This window comes from Rhinolophus sinicus, linkage group LG16 (assembly GCF_036562045.2).
Source record: "Rhinolophus sinicus isolate RSC01 linkage group LG16, ASM3656204v1, whole genome shotgun sequence".
NCBI classification, from domain to species: domain Eukaryota; kingdom Metazoa; phylum Chordata; class Mammalia; order Chiroptera; family Rhinolophidae; genus Rhinolophus; species Rhinolophus sinicus.
Window position 1 is genome coordinate 27,619,678 of NC_133765.1, and position 10,309 is coordinate 27,629,986.

The following is a 10,309-nucleotide window of genomic DNA, read 5'->3' on the forward strand; positions in this document are numbered from 1 at the left end:
TGGTTTAGCTTAGATTCTTCCTTCCTCATTTTCCTCTACCTGCTAGTGGCATGGGGATTTTCCAGTGCTGACTTGTTAGGTATTGGTCTTAGGTGAAGAAAGAGTCTTTAAAGAGGCATGAGATGGAATGCAGGCAGTCTCCGTCACAGTGTGTTTGATGGAGCTGAGCAGAAATGAAGCCACAAAAGGGAACAGGCTGGGTGGGAAGCTGTCCTCACGGAAGTACTTATACTGGGAAAGGTATCTGGGCAAAGCAAGCGTCTGCAGTGGAGCAGACAGACTGAGGCACTGGGCAAAACCCGTGTGAAACACTGGATGCCCCTACAGACCAAGACCCCCAAGGACAAGCCTGTGTCTTTTAATTCTTGCTTCCTAAAAGCCTCCCTCAAACAGCTTATAAAGAATGACCAAGTTACGGATCCAGCCAGCCAGCTATTTACCCAGCCCTTCAATTTCTCATGAGCCCTCAAATTCCTCCACTGACGCATCCACACGGAATTCCCCAGTTATCGTCTCAACCTTGTCCCCACCCCTAACCCAGGTGGGTTTTTTTCACAGATCTCTTCTTCAGAGACGGGTTTCTAGGTGAGGAGGCAGCAGTGCATGGTGGGTAAAGATCCAGGCACTGAAGTCAGACCTCTTGATGTCAAATCACAGCAGTGCCACTTCCTAGCTCTGTGACCTTGGCCGAGCCACTTCACCTCTCTGGATCTTCATTTCCCTAAGTGTACAATGGAATGACAACAACAATAAACAGCTAATAAATATTGGGTACTTGCCATGTGCTAAATGAGTACTTCACACGTAGTCACACTTCGGCCTCTTTGGCTGGATGAAGCACTAGCCATCTCTTGCTTAGACAGGGCTTTCCTTACATCACAGTTGTGGCCATTCACAGTGTGGTATTTCTGAATGACAATCTTGTCTATGGAGCCATGGTCATCAAAGGTTAGAAAAGCCAAGCCTCTCTTCTTGCCACCGCCTCGGTCAGTCATGATTTCAATCACTTCGCTTTTCCCATACTGTTCAAAATCATCTCTTAGGTGATGTTCTTCAGTATCTTCTTTAATACCACCGACAAAAATCTTTTTCACAGTGAAGTGGGCACCAGGTCTTCGAGAATCTTCTCCTGAGACAGCCCTCTTTGGTTCCACAACTCCTCCATCCACCTTGTGTGGCCTTGCATTCATGGCTGCATCCACTCCCTCCACAGGGGCATAGGTGACACACCCAAAGCCTCTGGAGCGCTTGGTGTTTGGGGCTCTCATCCCCACACAGTCTGTGAGCGTTCCCCATTGCTCAGGATGGCTCCTCAGACTCTCCTCGGTTGTTTCAAAGCTCAAACCTCTGATGAAGAGCTTCCGCAGCTGTTCAGGCTCTTTGGGAGACTCTGTCTTAGACAGGACCACTGCGGGAGGGGTGACATTAACGATGCTTCCTCGGCAGCGTCCACAGACAGAAAAGACATATTCACTATTAATGATCCCTACTTCAGATGGTTGTTATGCAAACTAGGTAAGAAAGTGCTCAGCACGGAGACTGGCATACAGTAAGTGCTCAATAAATGCTACTTATTGCTGTTACTCTCCCCTTGGGCATGACAGCGTGATTAACTTCTATTTCTTGGTTCAGTATCAGCCTGATGCCTAAGACAACTTCTGTCTGCTCAAATAGATGGAAAACATCTTTCTAATAGAGAATAAAAGCTCAGCTACAAATCACAGACATTGATATTCTGCATTTGGGAGAATACTGATACCCACATTTTGAGCAACAGGTGTTATTACAGTAATACTGAGTACATTTGTAAAAATTCTTTACGATCGAATGTTAAATAAACATCAAACGTCATCCCTTTCAGCAGGGTTTGCTGCTCTTAGGGTTTCACATGTTAAAACACACTCAAGAGTCATAATCTTCTCAAGAAGAACCTTTGCCAGCGTAGCTATTTTTGAAAGCATGGCTGAATAGCATTCTCCTTTGCTTATAAAAATGCCTGCCACTGGCACACGCCGAGCCGATAAGCGGAGGTAGAAACGCCTCTCTCCATGTCGGAAGCCCCTCACCTCATGCACCATGCCCCGCCAATAAGCCCCACACTCATGAAACAGCTCCGAACCCTTCTCGTCGCCTCTTGTGCATTGCCTCCGCTGCACTGCAGGATTAATTTGATTTATGGCCCAGTCACCCCACCTGAGGCCGGAGAAGATGGCTCCCCTCCGCTCGCTTCCATCAGCCGCGTAAGTGGAAGGTAATAAAAACCCATACGTGGCTCAGACTTTCAATTTCAATTGGAAATTGAAACTGTGCAATATGATTAAAGTTTAATCTGCATCATCAATAAACATGTGTGCTACAGCCATGAGGGCTGCTTCACCTCCTGGTCGCAGGCAAGGGTTTGATGAGAACGTGTCTGCTGTCTCTTGTCTAAACAGTGTGCTTACTGAGAGGAGGGGTGGGGTGGGGGGGTTGCGCACACCAACACACGTGCATGGGCCTGCGAGGAGTTGATATATTTGCACCAAAGAGGAAAATCATCACGTGGACATGTTTGGGGGAAAAAGATTGCACATGCTCAGATGAAACTGGATTGGATCAACAGCTCTACAAAGATTAGCGAAGGACGCAATGGTTTTTTAAGGCCTACTAATAGTCACGTATTCACATATTCATTCATTTGCATTTATTGAGTGCTCACTGTGTGTCAGACCCTGTGCTGGGTCCTGGGGTCATAATGATGAAGGGGGAAAAACAGACACCATTTCTGCTTTCGGGGATCTGACAGTAATGCTTGAGAATGATGCCGTCAAATAGTTAGGCAATTAAATGTAAAATTGCTCCCGTATAAAGTGCCTACAATGAAGAGGTTTATCATGCCCTGCGTGCTGTAAAGAGGGACATGTGACCTATTCTGTGAGGTCACGGAGTGCTTCCTGGAGGTGGTGATGATTGAGCTAAGGTCTAAAGAGTGAGTTACGCAGGGTGAACTAGGCTAGGGGTGGTTACAAGGTTTGGGAGATCGTACAGACACAAGAGTGACCGAGACACAGGAGGCCATATGTGCAAAGGCTGGGAGGCAAGAGGAAGCATAGCAGGCAGATCTGAGGAAGGGTTGAAAGAAGGCAGTGTCTGGAGCAAAGAGAGGACGAGACTCAAGATAAGTCTGGAAAATTGTGCAGAGAAATCACCCAGAACTTTGTCGGATGTGGCAAAGGGTCTAGGTGTTTTTTTCTAAGTGCAATGGGAAGCTATCAGAGGGTGCTAAGCAGGACGGTTGTGCTATTTATTTAAAAGGCTGATGCATAGAAAAGGAATTGGAGGAAGCAAGAATGGGTGGGCAGAGACCAATGTGGAGGCTATTTCCGTGGTTGAGGAAATGTGAGGACAACTGGGATTCATTGATGATGGTGGAGGTGAAAGTAGACACACATTCTACATAGGGTGGAATCAATGCCTGCCTTTCAAACACATAATAAATTCATTCATCTCGTTTTCATTCTCACAGCCCTTAATCACTGTATCTCTATCACCTCCATTAGCTCTCCCAGCCTCCTAGTCTCCAACACAACAGGCCATTCATTAGGCAGTTTGGCAACTCTGACTTCCGCTTCCAAACTTACCTGCATCTTTAGCCATCCTTAGCTATGCTGGTTCCTCCTGAGGGTAAAGGGTGAACCACGTTTGCTTTGGCACCAGACTCACACACGTTGTTCCTTCTGCTAAGAACACCCTTTCCTCATCCCCTTCGCCCAGCTAACTTGTATTTAGTTTTCAAGTCTCAGCTCAGAGTTTTTCTTTCAGGAATTCTTCTCCAACCCTTTCTAAACAACTTGCTCAGAGACCATGTATCACAGCGCCCGTAACTGCCTGCTGAGTTGGCGCTTCACAACCGGAAGACTACGAAAACCTTGAAAAGAAAGCCAGGCCTTGTGTCCCATTTATCCCCCAGGACAGTGGTTGGCACACAAGAACAGCTAAAAAAATATGTCTCCGATGATGGAACAGCTCTCCCTTCTTTCTAATGCCAACTCCTCCCTCATTCTATTGATACCAACTCTCCCCACTTCAGTAAGACCTTGTTCCCTCAGTTGTCCTTTCTCTCTTATACATTCAAGCTCACTCTCTTATCTTGATCTTCCCTCACAACAAGAAACTCATGCTTCCCCATCCTAAGAGAACTTTCACTCAGTCCTGGCTCCCTCCAAGAGTAGAAGCATCCCCCAAGCTTCTACTGTTCTGTCAGAGTTCTACAAAATGTCGTCTATACATCATTGCTACTTTCTCACCCTGGACTTCATTCGCCCAGTTCCACTGAAATAGCTCTAGACAGCCCTGGGGACCTCTCAAGGCCAAATTCAATGGGCACTTTCCAGGCTTCATCCTACGTGACCCCCTCAGTAACATTTGCTGCTGTTGACCTACCTGCCTTCTGCTTGCAACTCTCCTACCCTTCGATTTTCACAGCGATACTTCCTGACTCTTCACTTACATCTTGGAGCGCGAGTTCTCTTTAATGAACTTTCTGGGTTTTTCATGCCATTTCACAACTCAATAAGCTAAGGATACAATGGGCCATATGACTGTGAATATTATTTTTCAAAAGTCTTCATCTGTTGGAGATAGTCACTAAAGTGCTTCTGAAGGAAATGCTATATCTTGGAACTGCTTTAAAATATTCTAGATGTAGTAGAGTATTATTTGTGTGATTTGAAAGGTCACTACAGTCTGGTCAAGATGGCGCAATAGGTAAACGCTGTGCTTACCTTCTCTCACAGCCGCATCAAAATTACAACTAAACTACAAAACATCCGTCATTGAGAATCTCCTAAAATCTTCTTGAACTGAAGCCCTACAACTAAGGACGTGCAGAAGATACCACCTCAGGACTGATAGGAGGGGCAGAACGGGCCGGCCCTACACCCATGCGTGACCATTAAAAATCAGGAGGGATAGCTCAGCTGTGGAGGTCCCTCCACCCCCGCCGAGGAGTGACAGATCCCAGCCAACCCCAGCCCAGGGTTCCAGTGTCGGGGAGAGAAGTGCCCATAATATCTGGTTGTGAAAATGAGTGGAGATTGTAACTGAGCGAGACGGAGGGTGGCCAGGGTCCCAGCTGCTCCTCTTAAAGGGACCGAGCAAGGACTTACTCTGAGCTCCAGCGCTGGGGCAGCACCTGGGAAGGCGGCAGGAACATTTGGTGGGGAACTGAGTTGTCTGGCTTGGGACAGGGGCTGGAAGGGCAGCTTTCTCCTGGGCGGAGGAACTGACGGAGGCCATTGCTTCCTTGTTGAGCCCGCCCTCTTCCCAGTGCGCATGCGCAGGTGGCCGCTGTAGCTGAGTCTCCACCACTCATTGGCCACGCCCTGGTGATTTGAGACCCCACCCCAGCCAACTTTCAGGCACACCTGAGCCAATTCCACTGGCGTTTTCTAATTAACAGCCTGCCTTAGCTCATGTTGCAGACTTTCCTAGGGTCTCTCAAACATTCGTGGAACACAGACAAGCAGCATTTGGCCTGAGTGTGTCCTGTACTTCTGGCTGAGCAGCCCTAAGCCTGACATTAGTGGCAGCCGGCCTTGGTTTGCAGCTTGGCCTCTCAAGGCGCTTCCAAGCACAGCACTGGCAGCAGCCATCTACGGATTTCTTTGTGGCTCCTGCCGGATGGCCCCAGGTGGGGCATAGGCTGTGACTGAACTTGACCTGTAGTGGATCCCCTTCAAGGTGGTCCTGGGGCTGGCGCCCCAAGTGGCCTGGTTTGAAACCAGCTGGAGCATCACCCAGCTGCCTCCAAGAATGACACACCCAAGGGGCAGATTGGGCAGCACCAGAGTCCTGCTGAGGCAGATCCTGCTCTGTAGTCAGCCCCTGCACAGCAACTCTCCACTATAGTCTTCACAATCAATGAGCCTGAGGGTCAATCCTTTCCACTGATGTGCAAATAGCAACCAGGGCTCAACTACAAGAGGAGTGTACACACAACCCATGCAAGAGACACACCTGGAGTGCACAGCTCAAGTGACCAGGAAGACTGAACCACTGGGCCCCACAGCACACCTACTACATAAGGCCACTCTACTAAGACTGGGAGACATAGCAGCTCTACCTAACACATCAAAACAAACACAGGAAGGCAGCCAAAATGGGGAGACAAAGAAACATGTCCCAAATAAAAGAACAGAACAAAGCTCCAGAAAAAAAACTAAACAAAATGGAGACAAGAAACCTACTGGACACAGAGTTCCAAACACTGGTTATAAGGATGCTCAGTGATCTCAGGGAGAACTTCAACAAAGAGACAGGAAACATAAAAATGGAGATAGAGAACGTGAAAAAGAACCAGTCAGAAATAAAGAATACAATAACAGAAATGAAGATTACATTACAGGGAATCAACAGTAGATTAGATGAAGCAGAGAATCAAATCAGTGATTTAGAAATAGCAGAAAACACCCAATCAGAACAGCAAAAAGAAACAAGGATCCAAAAGGAGAGTTTAAGGGTCCTCTGGGACAACATCAAACATACCAACATTGGCATTATAGGGGTAACAGAAGGAGAAAAGAGAGAGCAAGGAATTGAAAACCTATTTGAAGAAATAATGACAGAAAACGTCCTTAACCTGGTGAAGGAAATAGGTATCCAAACCCAGGAAGCACAGAGAGTCCCAAACAAGATAAATCCAGAGAGGCCCACACCAAGACACATCATAATTAAAATGCCAAAGGTTAAAGACAAAGAGAGACTCTTAAAAGCAGCAAGAGAAAAGCAGTTAGTTACCTACAAGGGAGCTGTCATAAGACTGGCAGCTGATTTCTCAACAGAAACTTTGCAGGCCAGAAGGGATTGACAGGAAATATTCTAAGTGATGCAAAGCAAGGACGTGCAACCAAGATTATTCTACCAGCCAAGTTATCATTTAGAATCGAAGGACAGATAAAGAGCTTCCCAGACAAGAAAAAGCTAAAGGAGTTCATCACCACCAAACCAGTATTACAAGGAATCTTAGAGGGACTTCTTTAAGATGAAAAAAAGAAATAAAAAATATGAATAATAAAATGGCAATAACTACATACCTATCAACAATTATTTTCAATGGAAATGGATGAAATGCTCCAATCAAAAGATGGGTGGGGCTGAATGGATAAGAAAACAAGACCCTTACATATGCTGCTCACAAGAGACTCACTTCAAATCGAAAGACACACAGAGACTGAAAGTAAAGGGATGGAAAAAAGATATTTCATGAAAATGGAAACAAACAAGCAAAAAGCTGGGGTAGCAATACTTACACCAGACAAAAAAAGACTTTAAAATGAAGGCTATAACAAGAGACAAAGAAGGACCCAGTGATCCCACTTTTGAATATTTATCTGAACAAACCCAAAATATTACTTCGAGAGGAGGTGCTCATCCATGTGTTCATTGCAGCATTATTTACATAAGGCAAGATATGAAGGCAGCCTGGGTGTCCCTGAATGGATCAATGGATAAAAGAAGAGGTGGTACATATATACAATGGAATATTACTCAGCCATAAAAATGAAGGAAAGCTTGCTATCTACTACAACATGGACAGACCTAGAGGGTACTGTGCTGAGTGTAATAAGTCAGACAGCAAAAGACAAATGTTATATGGTTTCACTTATAAGTGGAATCTAAAGAACAAATGAAACAGAAACAAACTCATAGATACAGAGAACATTTTGATGGTTGCCCGATGGGGGGGTTGGGGAGGGATTATAAAGTACAAATTGGTTGTTACGCAGTAGTCATGGAGATGTAAGGTATAACGTAAAGAATATAGTCAATAATATTGTAATAACTAGGTATGGTGTCAGATGGGTACTAGATCTATCGGGGTGATAGATGGGAGGGGGCTTGGGGCAGGGTGAAAAGGTGAAGGCATTAACAAATACAACTTGGTAGTCACAAAACAGTATGGGATGTAAAATATAGGGAATATAATAAATAATATGGTAATAACTATGTATAGTGCCAGGTGGTACTAGTCAGGGGATCACTTCCTAAATTATATAAATGACTAACCACTATGCTGTATACTTGAAACTAAGAACAAATGAAACAGAAACAAACTCATAGATACAGAGTGGCATTTGGGATGAATGTCAACTCTAATTAAAAAAAAGGGGACAAGATCAATAATATTGTGAGAGCATGGTACAGTGTCAGATGGTTGTTGGACTTACCATGCTGATCACTTCTTTAGCATAAGGAATATAATCAATAATGTGGTAATAACTCTGACAGTGCTAGGTGGGTACTGTTGAATAACTATGATGTCCACCTGAAACTATTATAATATTTTATGTTAGCTATATTTTAATAAAACTCTTTAAAACACAAAAAGTAAAAGGTAAGTATAGTTGAAAAATAAAATAAAGGGGGTCAAATATATGGTGACGGAAAGAGACCTGACGCTGGGTGGTGAACACACAATGTGATATAAAGATGATGTATTACAGAATTGTACACTTGAAACCTATGTAATTTTACAAACCATTGTCACCCCAATACATTTAATTTAAAAATAAAATAAAATAAAAGGTCAGAGGATTCACCACTATGATTCCATCTTAGAAAGCCAGGTCTCCTTTGGAGTCCTAAAACCAATGGTCTTTATACCACAAAGACCAACATGTGTCAGGTGATCTAGGAGAGGTCTCAGAGCAAGGGTTCATAGTATTCCATCTTCTATGTGGGAGGTAAGGGACCCTGTGTATATGTTGTGACGAGGAAACCTGGATCCATACATGGGACCTGGAATGGCACATTTATCCATGGGGAAGTGAGTGTCTCCATATATGTTAGCATGCTTTAGAAAAACAGACTTCTGTAAGGGAGATTAATTTTGGAGCTCTCAAATCTTAGAAAGTATAACTATGAAGAAATTGGAAATGTTTTGTGATTTGCAAAGAGCAGCAGCATGGAGCTGTGGTGAACACAGACTCTTGAGTAAGACAGCCCTGGATTTAAACCCCTGCTCCATAATTTACTAGCGAGGTGAACTCTGACAAGTCACTGGGTCAGAGTGTCAGTTTCCATAAACGCCGAAAGGGGAGAGTACTTCCTTACCCTACAAGTTATGGAGAGGATTAAAATGGGGAAACATCTGGAACAGAGATCTCTCCAAATTCTTACTGGGGGGTGAGGGAGCACTGCTGGCCCTGCAGGAGAAATTCAGATCGGTCCCTTTTTCCATTTCCTGTGAATCTCACACAAGATGATTTGCAGTTGGTGGCAAATTCAGCCCTGGGACCAGAGACCTGAGACTGGTGATAAAACCGTCAGCCAAGATTTGCTACATCTTTTTTCCACCCCCTAGTCTCCCATTAAAAATGATTTGTCGTTAGGATGAAACATGGGAAAACAAACGTGATTAAAATTTTCCCATATTAAATATCTGCGTGGCAATGGCAGACTCGAGCTGAGCTCTCTGGAAAGGCTTTGATTCATCCATCTGGAGGGGGGACCAGCAGCTGGGCGAGTCGGGAAGCAGAGCAACAGTCTGGGTTTGTTCCTCTGCTGCTTCCTACACATCCTGGCATCCTCCTTCCATCTGCCGATTTCATCCCACTGACTCCGTCAAACACAGGTATAGTTAACCAAGGAGTAAAGATGTCTGGGGCACAAAGTGGGCGTCATCACAGCACTGGGGAGGTAAGAGAGGATGGGGGGGAGAGAGGATGTATATTACCCTCCTAGTTGGCCTTCCCAGAGCTCAAAAAATCTCTTATAAATTACAGAAATGTAATAGCTTTGTCAAAAATCCACGAGGTCAGTTACATAGGTTACGAAACGTACCACACAGGTTTTATGTCTCTCAGAAACCTTTTGCTCCCTTCAGGTCTGTGGTAGATCAATAGCAAATGTACCCACAATTCGTCACTCCTCCCTGAGCCACACCCTTGCGATGTGACTTTGCAGCTCCTCTCACCAAGAGACACCCCCAAGCCTTGCTATGGACTAGTCCTGTCGCTTGGTTTCGCTGATTGAGTGCAGCAGAAGTGTGTGCCAGTTCCAAGAGATCGTGCACATACATTTCCACTCTCCCTCTTGTAACAAGCGTAGGTTACTCTACTGGATGACGAAAGATACATGGTGCAGTCACTACCATTGAGTTACCCCATCCAACGCCCAGATAACTTCTACCATGTTTCCCTGAAAATAAGACCTAACTGGAAAATAAGTCCTAGCATCATTTTTTCAGGATGACATCCCCTGAACATAAGTCCTAATGCATCTTTTGGAGCAAAACTTAATATAAGACCCGGCCTTATTTTCGGGGAAA

At 44.9% G+C, this 10,309-nt stretch overlaps 1 protein-coding gene across 1 annotated transcript; it reads right to left on the reverse strand.

Annotated features, from left to right (window-relative positions):
* Positions 1–785: 785 nt before the first annotated feature.
* On the reverse strand, positions 786–3,636 carry LOC141569269 (heterogeneous nuclear ribonucleoprotein A1-like). The gene is made up of 2 exons (XM_074321804.1): positions 3,621–3,636; positions 786–1,408 (listed from the first exon to the last, which is right to left on the reverse strand). Exons 1-2 carry the CDS (start codon positions 3,634–3,636, stop codon positions 786–788), a joined length of 639 nt encoding a protein of 212 aa, XP_074177905.1.
* Positions 3,637–10,309: the final 6,673 nt, after the last annotated feature.